The sequence below is a fragment of the Oncorhynchus tshawytscha genome, linkage group LG02 (genome assembly GCF_018296145.1).
Source record: "Oncorhynchus tshawytscha isolate Ot180627B linkage group LG02, Otsh_v2.0, whole genome shotgun sequence".
In the NCBI taxonomy this organism is placed as follows: domain Eukaryota; kingdom Metazoa; phylum Chordata; class Actinopteri; order Salmoniformes; family Salmonidae; genus Oncorhynchus; species Oncorhynchus tshawytscha.
In genome coordinates this window covers 60314917-60332945 of record NC_056430.1, presented here as the reverse complement: position 1 = coordinate 60332945, position 18029 = coordinate 60314917, and the positions used below count along the sequence as shown (strand labels likewise).

Below are 18029 nucleotides of genomic sequence, written 5' to 3'. Positions count from 1 at the left end.
AAATACCAAATACTTTTAGACTTTTACTCAAGTAGTATTTTACTGGGTGACTTCCACTTTTACTTGAGTAATTTTCTATTAAGGCATCTTTACTTTTTCCTCAAGTATGAAAATTGAGTACTTTTTCCAGCACTGTTTATGTGCACATCTCCAGTCAGGATTCAGCCCTTAATGTTTTGAAAATCTGACCTACTAGATCTTTGTGTTAATTATCAGTGTTCAATAGCACCTCTGAAGTGGCACTCCTAAATCTGGCTTTAAGGGCAGTTACAACAATATTCAAATACCTGTGGCAGTGACGTTTGCCAAGACCAATCTCTCAGTTTACTTACACAAATGTTGGGGGCCCACTGCGAGTGGACACAGATTGACTCGTGCTGCTTTAAAGGGATACTTTCAGATGTTGGCAATGAGGCCCTTTATCTACTTCCCCAGACTCAGATGTACTAGTGCATAGACATTTTATGCATCGTTGTCCAGTATGAAGGAAGTTGGAGGTAGCGTTAGCCCAATGACTGGAAGTCTACAGTATCTACTAGCATGCTAGCAGGTACCCATAGACTTCCAGTGTCCACTCACCTGTTGTCTGTTGTTGGGGGTGTAGGGGAGCAGTGTGGACACGTGGAACATCAGCTCATAGTCTTTGTAAGTAGTGTAGAGAGAATGTGTTCCAGTGGAATCCGCTGTAACACCCAAACAAAGAATTTAGGCCAGAGCAGAGACATTCTAAACAGAATTTTTTTTTTTTTAAATTAGAAAAAAAATATAAAATAATGTACTACTGTAGTCTCTGGAGAAGAAAATATCTAATTACATGATCTGCAATAAGATCATTGAATACAGCAATAATAATCCTGTGGTATTTCCAGGGACGGACTGGGACCAGAAATGGGCATTTCCAACACTCTGGACCATTCGTTTCCTTGAGGCCCCCCAATTTAGTCAAATAACAATAATACTGCACAAATTATTTTTAAGACAGATCAGCCAATCTTGCATTTGCCTGAAATGCCCTATGGCCAGTCTGTTAATGGGTATTTCTAAATGGCCAGAGCTCGGAAACGACACTGGCCATTGTTCCTGTATAAGGTGGCTTTACATGAAAGCTGGGCAGATTGCATGTCATTTCCAGGAATCAGGATAGTCAGACTGACACAGCTTTAAGATGGCTTAAAATCTTGACTGCTGTAACTGAATTTCAGACCTCCAGAATAGCCCATTAATAATAAAAAAAACAGTTATCTGAATGCTTTTCCCAAGAGACTTATGTAAGATGTTGCTTACAACTGCAAAGCAAATAGAACCAACAGAGTACACATGACAATTCATTTATAGAGTGTTGCTATGGTCTATATAGAAAGACCCACCCAGGTTTATTCACAGACAACAAGTGGAATCAAGCTTTATTTATACATTTAAGCAACACAATGTGCTTTACAGGAATAAAACAGATGCAAAAAAACAAGGAAAGGAAATCTTAAATATTTACTACACAACAAACAAGAATAAAAACTAAAGTGTGACAAACTGAATAACTAAAAAGCACCCAAAGGAAAAGCAAAGCAAAAAACATGAGTTTTAAGATCTCTTAAATATATGTCCACAGTTTTGCCCCCCCTCAGGTTCTCTGGCAGGCTATTCCAGAGGCTGGGGGCATAATAACTATAGACTGCCTATAGTGGGGAACTTAACATGGAATGCATGCGAGCAGCCTGTCTTTAATTTGACTGAACTGCTCAATGGTAGGTCTATTTCTAAATTCCTGTATTTCAGCAGAGAGATATACATAAATCTCTATATCTATATTAATATACACTGAGCAAAAATGTAAACGCAACATGTAAAGTTTCGGTCCCATGTTTCATGAGCTGAAATAAAACAATCCCTGCAATTTTCCATACACACAGAAACCGTATTTATCTAAAACTTTGCACTCACATGTATTTACATCCCTGTTAGTGAGCATTTCTCCTGTGACAAAATAATCCATCCATCCATCTGACAGGTGTGGCATATCAAGAAGCTGATTAAACAGAATTATCATTACACAGGTGCAGCTTATGTATTAAAGCCATTTTGTGGGGTAAAACTTCATTCTTATTGGCTGGGCCTCTAAGGCCCGCCCATGGTTGCACCCCTTCCTAGTCATGTGAAATCCATAGATTATGGCCTAATAAATTTATTTCAAATGACTGATTGCATTATATAAACTGTAACTCAGTAAAATCTTTTAAATTGTTGCATCTGTCTGTCTGTATGTACAGTATATACACTACCGTTCAAAGGTTTGGGGTCACTTAGAAATGTCCTTGTTTTTGAAAGAAAATCCCATTTTTTGTCCATTAATATGCATTAGGGGGCGCTATTAAATTTTTTGGATGAAAAACGTTCCCGTTTTAACCTCTTGATACTAGCCATCCCGGATCCGGGATCGTGAATACAGCCTCAAGCTCATTACCATAACGCAACGTTAACTATTCATGAAAATCGCAAATGAAAAGAAATTAATCTGCTAGCTCTCAAGCTTAGCCTTTTGTTAACAACACTGTCATGTCAGATTTTCTAAATATGCTTCTCAACCATAGCAAAACAAGCATTTGTGTAACAGTATTGATAGCTAGCGCAGCTAGCGTAGCATTTAGCGTTAGCATCAGCAGGCAACATTTTCACAAAAACCAGAAAAACATTCAAATAAATCATTTACCTTTGAAGAACTTCAGATGTTTTCAATGAGGAGACTCTCAGTTAGATAGCAAATGTTCAGTTTTTCCTGAAAGATTATTTGTTTAGGAGAAATCGCTCCGTTAGGTGCGTCACGTTTGGCTACCAAAAAACCCAGAAAATTCAGTCATCAAAACGTCAAACTTTTTGCCAAATTAACTCCATAATATCGACTGAAACACGGTAAACGTTGTTTAGAATCAATCCTCAATGTGTTTTTCACATATCTCTTCGATGATATATCGTTTGTGGAAGTGTGCGTTCTCCTCTGAATCTCAATGGAATATGCCTCCAGTTGAAGATACGCACCAATTTAGACAAAGGACACCGGGCGGACCCCTGGCAAATGTAGTCTCTTATGGCCAATCTTCCAATGATATGCCTACAAATACGTCACAATGCTGCAGACACCTTGAAAAAATGATAGAAAGGGCAGACAGGCTCATTCCCGGCGCATTCACAGCCATATAAGGAGACAATGGAAAACAGAGCCTCAAAAATTCTGCCCATTTCCTGGTTGAAGTTTCATCTTGGTTTCGCCTGTAGCATGAGGTCTGTGGCACTCACAGATAATATCTTTGCAGTTTTGGAAACGTTAGAGTGTTTTCTTTCCAAAGCTGCCAATTATATGCATAGTCGAGCATCTTTTCGTGACCAAGGTAAATGATTTAATTTGGTTGCTTTTCTTATTTTCGTGAAAATGTTGCCTGCTGCCAGCAGAGCCTAGCATAGCATTATGCCATGATAAACTTACACAAATGCTTGTCTAGCGTTGGCTGTAACGCATATTTTGAAAATCTGAGATGACAGTGTTGTTAACAAAAGGCTAAGCTTGTGTTTGAATATATTTATTTCATTTCATTTGCGGTTTTCATGAATAGGAAAAGTTGCGTTATGGGAATGCTCTTGAGGCTATGATTACGCTCCCGGATACGGGATTGCTAGTCGCTAGAGGTTAAAACTACATAAAATTGATCAGAAATACTATTGTAGCTGAAAACGGCAGAGGCCCATTATCAGCAACCATCACTCCTGTGTTCCAATAGCACGTTTTGTTAGCTAATCCAAGATTAACATTTTAAAAGGCTAATTGATCATTAGAAAATCCTTTTGCAATTTTGTTAGCACAGCTGAAAAATGTGGTTCTGATTAAAGAAGCAATAAAACTGGCCTTCTTTAGACTAGTTGAGTATCTGGAGCGTCAGCATTTGTGGGTTCGATTACAGGCTCAAAATGGAAACAAAGAACTTTCTTCTGAAACTTGTCAGTCTATTCTTGTTCTGAGAAATGAAGGCTATTCCATGTGAGAAATTGCCAAGAACCTGAAGATCTAGTACAATGCTGTATACTACTCCCTTCACAGAACAGCGCAAACTGGCGCTAACCAGAATAGAAAGAGTGGGAGGCCCCGGTGCACAACTGAGAAAGAGGACAAGTACATTAGTGTATCTAGTTTGAGAAACAGACACCTCACAAGTCCTCAACTGGCAGGTTCATTAAATAGTACCCGCAAAACACGAGGTCTCAAAGTCAACAGTGAAGAGGCGACTTCGAGAGGCTGGCCCTCAAGGCAGAGCTGCAAAGAAAAAGCCATATCTCAGACAGGCCAATAAAAAAGGAAAGATTAAGATGGGCAAAGAACACAGACACTGGACAGAGGAACTCTGCCTAGAAGGCCAGCATCCCAGAGTCACCTCTTCACGGTTGACATTTAACACCCATACTCTTAAGATAAGTGCCATGGGATCTTTAGTGACCACAGAGAGTCAGGTCACCCATTTAATGTCCCATCCGAAAGACGGCACCCTACACAGAGCAATGTCCCCAGTCACTGCCCTGTGGCATTGGTACATTTTTTTAGACCAGAGGACAGGGTGCCTCCTACTTGTCCTCCAACACCATTTATGCGTATAATAAAAGAAATCGTATTAAGTTTGCAGAGTTAAAAAAGAAATCCTGGCCATGTAACGCCTCAAGCATTTTTCAGTGTACAGAGAGACATGGACTTTCTTTGGAATGTTTTTCTTGCAATCTACCACATTTTTTCAAACTTTCAAGTTTGCTCCTATCAAAAGATGAAGAATTCAGTTTTGAATGATTTTTCTTTTCAGTTGGTCTGTACAAGAGGATGTACAGTATGTGTCCAGCTGGGCCCTCATCCTCTAATTTATTGAACATTTATCAAGCATATGATAAATCAAATGATTATAAAATATATAAAACAAATGTGTGTGTTGAGTTATGAACTCTTACTTTTGTTGTCCAGCTGGGCCCGGTACTTGGTGAAGCCCTTCAGCCTGACCCTCTGGCCCAGCAGCTCCAAGAACTCCTCCAGGGCGGGGCTGGCGCTCTCATTGTTGTACATCTCCTCTTCGGTGCTCTGGCCCGCCTGGCAGTACATGATGCCCACCTTGTGCTGGAAGCTCAACTGGAATGACAAAGAACAATAAGGGTGGGGAACCTTGTAATTTAGGGGTGGGTTATAACCTGGGGTTATGATCTGCCTATGTCTACCTAATGTCTGTTTATTATACGATAATAAATATATATATATTTAAAACAAAATCTCAATGCAAATCTTATAAAAAGGAAACTGGCATAAAGCGTATGAAACATTTCTCCAAATGCTTGGGCTCATGACCAAATTATAGCAGGTGTTATTTTTCACAAGACACGTCATTTCAGAGCAACACTGAGATGGGACATACAGTATTCAACGATGCATTCCTCCTTATCTACACTCTTGATTGAAATGCTCTGTAGCGTCAGAGACGGTTGCCGGCGCCGGTGTATGGTGTCAAATTAGACTGAAACGCCCCTGTAAGCCCTCAGGGAGGGAAGGATATATCAAGCGCTGTACCAGCCAAGTGCATTTTATCTCCTGCTATCAATACCTATTACCTGACACCAGGTGCTGAGATTGTTCAGATGGCTAGCGCTAAGTGTGCTATCAGAGGAGTTGACACACACAAAAGAGGAAATAATTACAGTGCGAGTGGCCCTCAAACCACACCTAACGGTTGGTCCTGAATAATTTATTAATCTTAGAAATGCTGTAGGATGAAACATTTTTTTTGTGTGTGTGTGGGGAGGGGTGCACAAGACCAGAATCTGCAGACCCTCGCGAAACTCAAAGAAGGTCCTCATGAGACAGTGGGGATGCTCACTGCTCACAGCTAGGCAACATGACGAGACGAGCAGTCAAAAGAAAAAAAAAGCATTAAATCGAGAAGTCTCAATTTGCTTGGCTGGTCTCTTCCCATCTCTCACATTGTCGTGGCAACACAGCAAAAATTCAGTGGGAGGTGAGGCCATATTGTTTTGCATAAGGGGAATGGAAGCTGTGCCGCCTTAGTAAATTATTCACACTTGAGGGGGATAGGGAAGTACTGCTGGTAAAGCGACGTTAGATTGCCATTGATGGTTGTCTTTACTACGTATCTCCGCGGTTGATTAACGAGTAGATCACAATAATAGCATTCCAGTCCTACTTGCAGTAGATATAACCGGTGAAAGCTCATTATGATATTATCACATCAATGAAATGTAACATAATTAAACGTAGTTGAATTAAAGAACATGGAATTAAACTTAAATCAAATTGAGGAATAAGAGAGTCTACCCCTAGACATTCCTTGAGGTCAAGATTCCCCCTCCTCGCCTTTTGTTGGGATGGAGATTTGGCCTTCCTGGTTATATAACCAGGCGGTAAATTAGTTAATGGACCCACAAGAAAGAGAATCCCAAACCTCTGTGACAATAACATCTAGTTTTTAAGTTTACCCCTCCCCACTCAGACAGTCCTAGCAAAAGTATTGTATGAAAAATTGCTCTTTGCTAAGAAACAATTTGTTTCTTTTAGACTTGTGGTCACCAACCGATCCGTCAATCTCCAAGGCTTTCCTAGTCAACCGCCAAACATTTCTGTAATTATTTTTTGATTTGTTTGGTGCTGTTGGCAGTGTGCCTATTTTGAATAATTCCAACCAGCCCAACTGGTTGGCCCAGAGAACAAATTAAGTGCACCTACAGGCTTACCACTGGCCAATCAGATAGCTCAGATCACTGTGTCTGCACAGTTTCCTCGAGCCATAGACAAGTCTAAAAAGTCTAGAGCGCACAGAAAAGTTGATACTGTGAGATTTCAAAACGTAAAATCATGACTGGAGAGACTCAATGAATACAGCTGCTGTTGTGTGTGTAAGTTCACGTTTAAGTTGTTATTCAACACTGTCAACACTTTATTCACTTTGATAAGCCTTCAAATGGGTTCTCCCTACTTCCACTCACACTACAACCAGCACCACAGCTGCAATAATGAGTTTAGCAAAGTGTTTCGATAAGCTTGCGGGGTTATTATTAGGGGCTTGTGTATATTTTATTTCATTTTCTCTGATCATAGGAGTGACAACATGAATTTCACTATTAGCTGGAAGGCTGTGTCCCCTTCTCTCAGTGGGAGGGAGGGAGAGCGGAGAAACGGTGAGTCGGGTGAGAGGCAGCCTCACCGCTAGCGTTGATCCAAGGGTTTTTACACAACACAATGTACTTTTTTTAAAAATAATAAACTTGGTTGCATCGAAGCTCTCACTGCTGCCCCCTCCAACTGACCATCAGATGCAGGCCATCAGTCCTCAAGTAATACAACAAGTTATATATTACCAGTGTGATCATATACCAAGAACAACAACAATGGCAGGGCTATGCATGCTTAGCCAAAATGCAGCGATAATGTATAGGGCCTATAGCCTACTGCACAAACAGGTTAAATAAGGATTTGTAAGCCTGAAGACAATTGAGACATAGACCGTATGTGTGTGCCATTCAACGGGTGAATGGGCAAGACAAAATAATGAAGTGCCTTTGAACAGGGTATGGAAGTAGGTGCCAGGCATACAGGTTCGTGTCAAGAACTGCAACTCTGCAAACTCCTGGATTTTCCATGCTCAATAGTTTCCCGGGGGTGTATAATAATAAAAAAATATATAACATTGAGAAGATTATTTTATCCAAAGCAAATTACAGTCACGCACGCGTCATTTTCTGGGGGGCATTGTTGGTCGGGTGAATTGAACCCATTATCCTGTCATTGCAAGCGCAATGCTCTACCATAAGCAATGTTACGAGGCAGAGCAGGTTAGAACCTTTTGTATTGACCTGTGGCTTTATTATGAAACTCCCATCAGTACTTCTATTAAGCTCACTAAAGTTAACTGCAACCATTAAGTCAATTGAAATGCCCTGAGATCAGCAGAAAGGTGACTCCAAGAAGAGGGAGTTTGTTAGGATCAAAAGAAATGTAGAATTAGCAACGCCCAGGTAAAAAGTTAGATAGAAACCCCTCAGTCTTCTGCAAACCTAACCCTGGGGTAGAAATGTTATTTTTCAGCAGGTTAATTACACTATTTTCAATGCAGAAAACACACCAGAATGACACCAGAAAGGTTTGAATGTTGCTGCCGACAAATGATTCCCAACCAAATTGATTATTTTCAAAAAAACAATGGATAAATGTTGCCCAAGAGTTGTGCAGAGGTGGAAGAACATTTTTCAAAATGAATCACAGCTGCAATGGCTGCCAAAGGTGCTTTCACCAAGTATATACAGAGTTGAAGTCGGAAGTTTACATACACCTAAGCCAAATACATTTAAACTCAGTTTTTCACAATTCCTGACATTTAATCCTAGTAACAATTCCCTGTCTTAGGTCAGTTAGGATCACCAATTTATTTGAAGAATGTGAAATGTCAGAATAATAGTAGAGAGAGTGATTTATTTAATCTTTTATTTCTTTCATCACATTCCCAGTGGGTCAGAAGTTTACACACTCAATTATTATTTGGTAGCATTGCCTTTAAATTGTTTAACTTGGGTCAAACATTTAAGGTAGCCTTCCACAAGCTTCCCACAATAAGTTGGGTGAATTTTGGCCCATTCCTCCTGACTGGTGTAACTGAGTCAGGTTTGTAGGTCTCCTTGCTCGCACACGCTTTTTCAGTTCTGCCCACAAATTTTCTATAGGATTGAGGTCAGGGCTTTGTGATGGCCACTCCAATACCTTGACTTTGTTGTCCTTAAGCCATTTTGTCACAACTTTGGAAGTATGCTTGTGGTCATTGTTCATTTGAAAAGACCCATTTGTGACCAAGATTTAACTTCCTGACTGATGTCTTGAGATGTTGCTTCAATATATCCACGTAATCTTCCTTCGTAATGATGCCATCTATTTTGTGAAGTGCACCAGTCCCTCCTGCAGCAAAGCACCCCCACAACATGACGCTGCCACCCCGTGCTTCACGGTTGGGATGGTATTCTTCGGCTTGCAAGCCTCCCCCTTTTTCCTCCAAACATAATGATGGTCATTACGGTCAAACAGTTCTATTTTTGTTTCATCAGACCAGAGGGCATTTCTCCAAAAAGTACGATCTTTGTCCCCATGTGCAGTAGCAAACCGTAGTCTGGCTTTTTTATGGCGGTTTTGGAGCAATGGCTTCTTCCTTGCTGAGCGGCCTTTCAGGTTATGCCGATATATGACTCGTTTTACTGTGGATATCGATACTTTTGTACCGGTTTCCTCCAGCATCTTCACAAGGTCCTTTGCTGTTGTTTTCACTTTTCGCACCAAAGTATGTTCATCTCTAGGAGACAGAACACGTCTCCTTCCTGAGCGGTATGACGGCTGCGTGGTCCCATGTTTTTTTTACTTGCGTAGTACTATTGTATGTACAGATGAACGTGGTACCTTCAGGTGTTTGGAAATTGCTCCCAAGGATGAACCAGACTTGTGGAGGTCTACAATATTTCAGTTTGAAGGTAGGCCTTGAAATACATCCACATGTACACCTCCAACTGACTCAAATTATGTCAATTTGCCCTTCAGAAGGTTCTAAAGCCATGACAACATTTTCCGGGATATTCCAAAATGTTTAAAAGGCACAGTCAACATAGTGTATGTAAACTTCTAACCCACCGAAATTGTGATACAGTGAATTTTAAGTGAAATAGTCTGTCGGTAAACAATTGTTGGAAAAATTACTTGTGTCATACACACAGTAGATGTCCTAACTGACTTGCCAAAACTATAGTTTGTTAACAAGAAATGTGTGGAGTGGTTGAAAAACGAGTTTTAATGATTCCAACTTAAGTGTATGTAAACTTCCGACTTCAACTGTACACACACTTTGAAAATGTGGAGTAGGTTTATACATTTAAAAAAAAAAAAGTTTTAAAATCAGCAAAATGTTAAGACTGTGCAAGGGGTGTGGAAAATTTCACTTGCGACTGTGTCTATGATCACTCACCCCCTGTTGGTCCAGCTTGAGGAGCTGCTCAGGGACCTTGGGCGAGCTGGTGGCCAGCCTGAGACACTGGATGTTCAGCTCTGGAACCACATACTCCAGCACCTCCTTCAGCGGTAGGCCCCTGGCCATGCCATGCTTGGCGGTGGAGGGCACGGCGTCTTCCAGGATGGCCCCTCGGAGAGTGGTGAGCTGGGGAGGACAGAGAGAGAGAGGCTGGAGGTTAGCTGGGGGTCTAGCCTTGACGGTTGAGTTGGATTTTGAGTAACAATTTACAAACAACTTTCATTAATAAAGTTGCAAATGATAAATAAGTTAGAAATAACTATTTTATTATATGCAAAAGTTTTAACCCCCTAGCGTCCATCAAAATCTGTCAGTTTAAGCTAGAGATGTGTTTTTTTGGTTGCATCTCAATCCACCACATCGCCTATGTCACCCTGTGGCAGAGCTACAGCACTGTTGGTCAGTCCAGGAGACATCCCGAAAATCGGTCTTCTCCGTCTGTAGCATCCTAACAGTTTGTCACGGGACTCGTCTAAAGTCGGTAACGCTGATGTACCAACGTTTGTCTGTAGTGTCCAAACCATTTGGGCTACAAACTAATATGATCCCACTGCAGAAAGGGGAGACTCCATTTTGCTATACAGTATTCGGAAGTGTCACGGGACTCGTCTAAAGGTAACCCAAACAAATGAATGAATGTAAGTATGGAGGTAGTTGTGCCAAATTAGTTTTAAAAAACTACAATATTTCCTGAGCTTTCTTATATCTCCTAGATAAAGGACATACACTTCAAAACCCCATTCCTTACGATACATTTTTCGGTGTATTTTTCGCTATTTTTGAATGTGTAATTCAATGCGTTTCTATGGGCTACAGTAGTAAAAAGATGATCCATGGTATGACATTCTTAAAACAATTCCATATGTTGGCTTAGACGTAAGAATTAAGCACTTCTAGGCATTACAATCAATAAGCTTTTAGTTACAACATTGAAAGTAATTCATAAAGTGTAAGCATTTATAAAGGCTCATTCGTGAAAGTTGTTATTATAACAGTTTAAATCTTCCGCACCCATGTTTCAAGAGCAACATGATCCAGAAGAATGTTTGTAACACATTAAGTGAGTGGGAATCATTGAAGTGTTTGGCTGTCTTAAGTAATGTAGCTACGATGTTGTTATTATAGAAGAATTCTGTTTTTTTTAATGGAAAATGCTTACAAATTATGAATAGAAAATGAAGTAAACTACATCAGGAAGAAAACGTAAGAGACAAATGACTGTAATATATAAGAAACATGGGTGATATATAGAGTAGTAAACAAGGATACTAGTGAAGAGAGTACCTCCCAAAGAGCTTCAATTTCCCGCTGCACGCAGTGAAAAGTCTCTCTCCCAGTTCTCTGGGTTAAGTTGCATAGGGAATTAGCTTTTAGTAAAACTAAATAGATTTGCTTTTAACATGTCACAATCTCCCCACTTACAGTATCTCATAGGAGAACTAACATATCGTGGGATCAAACTTTCCCCATTAACTTGCCAGGATTAAAAGTTGTTTAATGTCCCACTGGTATGATAATACAAAATGTCTGCTTATCTAGTCCACTGTGCATCATCTCACAAAAGTTGTGCCTTTCAGTTATGTTACGATTATCTACAGAGATTACATTTTGGAAGGGGGGTTCTATGGAAGAACTTGGTTTAATTTGAATTCAATCTTGGAGGTATTTTCTATTTCACACCATTTGTGGTCTTATAACTAATTGATTATTCATTATGTATGAAGGTATGACAACATTCCACCACTTCAGAATTAATTTTGCCTGCTGGTTAGCAATGTGAGAGTCCACAGTAAGAACCTGTGTACAGCATACATTTTAGGACACTCTCAGCCTTACGCGACATCTCCCCTTTTCGATTATTTACCTCGCTGGTCCGGAAGGTGACCCGGTAGTTGTACTGTGCTCCCTCCTTTCCCTCATCCAGCTTTTCCCGGCGGATACTGACCGCCACGGGGCCCAAGTTCTCATCAGTGCCAAAGTAGTTCTGATGATCTGAGGGTAAATGGTAAATGACGGTACAACACAAACGTTAGCTGCGGTTTGGATTATGATAACATAAGAAATCTTTATTTTCCATTAAATTCACAAAAAATACAAATTTGGCTTTGGCACTCTGGCTTACAGGTCAAAGGTAAAAACAGACCTGCAACAAACACAGTTCAACTTAACATGATTTGCCTGATTGGACATTCCTTTGCATTCCTTAAACTCCATGAATAGGGCCTACACATCTTAGATTATAACACTAGCAAAGCCAGAAAAGTCAATCAAATTCATCAAATACATGCTAACCCATAAAGATATGCCTAAACCTAGTGTATGAATAAATCAATGAGGAGACAGATATTTCATGTAGTAATGCTCCCTTTGCTGATTAATTGACATGTAGGGTTGCAAAAGACATGTAACTACAGGCTCATTTCAATAAAACCTGCACGGACTGAAACCTGCACTGCAGAAAAACCAGTCTTTGTAGTTCCATTAACTTCACCACGGGTTTCATTATATTCATCCCAAGGATGAAGTGTTTTTCCTCACTCCCTCGACCAGGGGTGTCAAATACACTTTTATCCGGGGGCCACATTCGGACTTCAACGCGGTCCAGCGGGCCGCACCATTTCCTCCGTGTCAAAATTGACTCCTGACTGTCTAGCTTTAAAATGATGTGATTTTTAGCGAGCTGGACACAGTCAAACTATATAAATGTAGGTTGATTAACATTTCTACATAGTTGCGATTTGGTTTTATTCATGTTAAAGTACACATCTATATCAATCTATATATAGATATGGTCAACTGTCATTGTAATTGCTGTTATTGTGAAGTGAAAACGTCTAGGAGCAACAAAGGCTCAGCCGCGAAGTGGTAGGCCACACATGCACACAATGAATTGGAACGCTGACTGCAAGCCAGACCTAATTGCCTAACATCAGTGGCCGACCTCACTAATGCTCGTGGCTGAATGGAAGCAAGTCCCTGCAGCAATGTTCCAACATCTAGTGGAAAGCCTTCCAAAAAGAGTGGAGGCTGTTATAGCAGAAAATGGGGGACCAACTCCATATTAATGCACACAATTTCCCGAATGAGATGAGCAGGTGTCCACATACGTTTGATGATGTAGTTTATATGGAGTTTGCTGTCCCACAAAAACATAGCAATCGGAAATCGGTATTTTTGGGCGCCAATTTTGCCGATTTAAAAAGAAATGTATACCTTTATTTAACTAGGCAAGTCAGTTAAGAACACGTTCTTATTTTCAATGACAGCCTAGGAACGGTGGGTTAACTGCCTTGTTCAGGGGCAGAACGACAGATTTTCACCTTGTCAGTCTGGGGGATCCAATCTTGCAACCTTACAGTTGCACTCCACAAGAAGACTGCCTGTTAAGATAGGCATTCCTGAAACATTTTGTAGACTATTTTTTTTATCTCTAAAGCTAATTAATTGCACCCAGATTTCTAATTTTAATTGATAGGATACACATAATATTCAATAAAGTGCATTTAAAAAGTATTCAGACTCCTGGACTTTTTCCAGATTTTGTCATTGTAAATAAGAATTTGTTCTTAACTGATTTGCCTGGTTAAATAAAGGTAAAAAAATAAATAATAATTATACCCCGAAACTTCCAGTTTCCACACACACACACACACACACACACACACACACACACACACACACACACACACACACACACACACACACACACACACACACACACACACACACACACACACACACACACACACGACTTTACTCGCATAAAAACTGTGGATGGAAATGAGGAGTATAATGACAACAAGAAGTCTGTATCATGTACAGTTCACAGATCATAAGGCAGGCATGTAAAGATCTAGAAAGGGCCTGAAATGGACATTTACATCATGATTTATGATCTTTCATGAACGTGATACAAATGTCAAATGCATGTCAAACATTCTTCCTCCCAACAAAGTTTCTATGTGAGGATTGCTAGAACAATCAGATACCAAAAACATTTTCCACCTACGCAGGCGTGGAATCGCTCATCTTCAAGTTTAGTTCAAGTCTGTGAAATGGCTGTAAAAAAGCTATTAGCAACATCTTGGATACTGACAAATGTAGAGGGAAAAACTCATGCACTGCATTGCGGCGGTGACTCAAGGGTGACTAGCTTCAAGAGTTGTTCACCTCAGGCAATGTCACGCACTGACATATGGGACATCTAAGTGCCACGGAAGTCACGGTCAACTAACAAGCTAGACTTATGCAGTCCAAAATGCAAAGTGGAAAATTGCAGATTTTACATGTACCCTGCTATCTCAGGTATCATGTTGATGTCTACTCCAGTAAAACTATTTCCTCATTCAATGAGCAGGTCATAGATTTTCAGAAATGCTCAAATTTAGCTACACATGGCTCGATTCTATGGCGTGACTGCTAGTGTTGTGCATTTGTAAACACTGCAAAGCACATCATAAATTAACTTGAAAAACCCCATCTGGATCTTTCTTTAAGTTGCTAGAGTACTTTGTAGTAAGGAAACAATTTAGTATTAGGTAGGTAGTCAATGCCTCTCTTACCTTTATTGTAAAAGTACTTGTGGTAGTAGTAAGCCCCCTGGTCAATGTGTTCAATAATGTAGCGCTTGTACATGTCCCTGTGGAAGGCCTGGCTCTCCCTTGACACCTCGAGCACCGACACCCCTGCGTTGGTGCACCGGGTGCTGAGTGATGATTCCACAGAGTAGCCTTGTCCTCCACCCCCATAGCTAGGAGCATAGTCTCCACTCCCATAGCTGGCGCTGCTGGCTTTGCTCAGGGCCACCCTTCTCTCGCCCTCGCCACCAGTCTCGTTACGGAAGTACGGGCAGCTGAGCACCAGGGTATTGCTCTTCCCATCCCCCTCATCTGCGTCCATGCTGGCCTTGTGACCCAGCTCCTCGCAGCTGCCTATGGGAGACTCACAGATGGGAATTGGCGTGGCGCTGTCTCCCAGCCCAGAAGCCGGGGCCTGGCACTGAGAGGCGGCCGATGCCCCAGTGGTAGTATTCTTCCTGCGACCCAGGTCGGCGCGGTTGGCCACCGCCTCGCTGATGTTGAAGAGGACGCTCTGCACGTCGTAGTGGGCGAAGCACTTCTGGAAGCTCAGGGGCCTTCCGAAGCGCCCTCCGTCCTCCTGGTCCAGGTACTCGCCCTCGCTCTTCACGTTCCGCAGCCTCCGGAAGATGGAGGTGTCAGCCTTCTCCGCCTTCATGCGTTGGAGGAAGGACTTCTCCCGCTCACGGCTGTAGAGCAGGGAGCTGTCCACGTAGTCATAGCCCGGGATGCAGACAATGTCACCTCGCGCAATCTGGGTGGCCGTCTGTAGGCTGGGCGACAGAGTGGTGTTGAGACGCAGCAGCTCCGGGAAACTCTGTGGAGGAGGCGCGCTGGGTTGGTCCGAGCGGTCCTCCATGTGGTAGCCCCTCAGGGTGCCCACAAAGCCTTCGCTGGCGCCGGACAGACCCTGCTTGTCGAGAGATGATGTGCTCCCATACTCACGGCGCAAGGTGGCCCCAGTGTTGGGGTTGATGGTGGTGTGATCCAAGTCCTCAGCGCCGATATCGCTAATGGTGACCTCACTGTTGCTCCTCTTGATCCCGGGGAAGCCCTTCATAGGGGAGTGGCTCAGGAGGTCGCATAGCGGATACTTGGTCTCTGGGAACTCAGTACTGAGCAACTCCTGGCTCTTTTGGAGGATGACCTCTGTGCTAAGTTTTGACGGTCCCTTCTGGAAGGTCGGCACCAGGCTGTCATAGCGTGGCGGAGGCTGTGACTCCCAGCCATCCTTTCGCTGGGGCCAGTCCGACACCCTCGCCCGGACACCCATCTTGGGCATGGCTGGCGTTCCTTGCACGTTGGCGTTTGGAGGTCCCATAGGCCCCTTTAACGCTTGGAGTTTCTTGTTGAACAGGTTGTCCGACTGCATGAAATAATTGGAGCCCTTTGGTTTGCTAGCTACTCCAGCAAGATTTGCTATGTCCTCAGTCCAGAGGCTAGGCACACTCATATCCTGTGTACAGGCACCTTACAGTCCCAAATTTCATGACTGGTTTCCAATACAAGCCATTTGTTATGGAAACTGCTACCATGTAGTATTAGACAAAACCCAAATCTGGGATTTCACTTCGCCAGGTCCATAATCCATAGAAAAGGATTAGATTGACAGATCTGCTCGGGTCTCTGAAGGACAGTGCAGCATAGAAGGTGAAGATCCTTTCCTGGTCCACATCAAGCCAATAACAGCCACATGGTGATCCTTCGTGGATTCAGATCTTAAAGTGAGAAACATAACATGATTAATTTCATTAAAATTATAACATCAAAATAAAAACAGACCTAAAATTGCATTTCACCTTCAATTTGTGCAAAGGCCTAAACATAATGAACATCAATAGACATTTCATTGCTATTTCGGTTTAATCAAGCGGACTGAAGGCCTACAAACAATGCCCATGTACCAATACTAGAACAAAAATACATTTGTATTGCTTTGATAGGGTTTTTGGCAGCTTTTAACATTGTGGGAATGGTGTGGCTGAAAGATGAAAGGCCTTTTCAAGTTCAATGGCTCATTTGCAATAATTCTGAATTAATTATTTCATGTCTCTAGGTGCTGTGAGCTACATGCCTGTGAATGGCCCACAACCTTGTCGAATTTGAAAGATTTATCGCAGTCATCTGATCTGTATTAATGTAACATGACAAACCGTCTATGTAACAACATAGAAAAATGTTATGCATTGAGCGAACACTTCTTAAACTCACAATGAATGCCTTCCAGGTCTTAGAGAGGAGTAACAATGTCATATGAATCATCCTCGATCTCTCTCAAAGTCAACTGTTTATCACACTGCCTCTGGACAGTGGACTCATTTATCATTTTAAAGTTGAGCAGGGCAGGATTTCAGAAAACATCAGAAAACAGCCAACTTAACCAGTATGTGGTTAGTCATCTTCGAATGTGATTAACCGTGTGAACATGTGACCAACATTTCAACCTTCCTGATAAGTACTGTATGCATTTGAAAGTCATACTAATTGGAACTGTGACGACATTACTGTGGAATTGCCCTTATTAAAATGTTTTAAAAGAGTGGGGGTGTTGATGTTAAGGTAGTTAGATTATTCAGAGGATTTATTTCAAAAATAGGCTACAATGTTCATGAACAAGGAGAAATGTTATTCATTCCTGATTTGAATATCCATAATTCTCAATTTCCTGTAGTAAACGTAGACAGATTTAACACTAGGGGGGTATATTCATATTTTTTTATTTAACCTATTTATAACTGGGCAAGTCAGTTAAGAACAAATTCCTACTTACAATGACGGCCTAACAAAAGGCCTCCTGCGGGGGCGGGGATTAAAAATAATTTAGGACAAAACACACATCACGATAGGAGAGACAACACAACACTACCTAAAGAGAAACCTATGACAACAACATAGCATGGTAGCAACACATGACAATACAGTACGGTAGCAACACAACACGGCAGCAGCACAACATGGGGTACAAACATTGTTGGGCACAGACAACAGCACAAAGGGCAAGAAAATAGAGACAACAATACATCACACAAAGCCTCCAGAACGGTCAGTAAGAGTGTCCATGATTGAGTCTTAGAATGAAGAGATTGAGATAAAACTGTTCAGTTTGAGTGTTTGTTGCAGCTCGTTCCAGTCGCTAGCTGTAGCGAACTGAAAAGACGAGCGACCCAGGGATGTGTACGCTTTGGGAACCTTTAACAGAATGTGACTGGCAGAACGGGTGTCATATGTGAAGGATGAGGGCTGCAGTAGATATCTCAGATAGGGAGAAGTGAGGCCTAAGAGGCTTTTTATAAATAAGCATGAACCATTGGGTCTTGCGAATGATATACAGAGATGACCAGTTTACAGAGGAGCATAGAGTGTCCAT

At 41.6% G+C, this 18029-nt stretch overlaps 1 protein-coding gene and 1 long non-coding RNA gene across 5 annotated transcripts in view; both read right to left on the bottom strand.

Moving 5' to 3' along the window:
• LOC112222972 overlaps positions 1 to 18029 on the bottom strand; it is a 266640-nt gene that overhangs the window by 98345 nt on the left and 150266 nt on the right. The gene's annotated exons all lie outside the window — the stretch shown is intronic.
• The window catches only part of LOC112265631 (signal-induced proliferation-associated 1-like protein 2), a 97039-nt gene that overhangs the window by 49388 nt on the left and 29622 nt on the right, over positions 1 to 18029 (bottom strand). For all 4 annotated transcript variants that reach the window (XM_024443149.2, XM_024443156.2, XM_024443172.2 and 1 more), the window contains exons 2-6: positions 14648 to 16380; positions 11950 to 12077; positions 10023 to 10211; positions 4975 to 5149; positions 580 to 683 (exon numbers count right to left, since the gene is read on the bottom strand). In XM_024443149.2, the coding sequence (XP_024298917.1) occupies positions 580 to 683; positions 4975 to 5149; positions 10023 to 10211; positions 11950 to 12077; positions 14648 to 16115 (2064 nt within the window). In that variant the 5' untranslated portion in view covers positions 16116 to 16380. The remainder of the gene's footprint in view (positions 1 to 579; positions 684 to 4974; positions 5150 to 10022; positions 10212 to 11949; positions 12078 to 14647; positions 16381 to 18029) is intronic.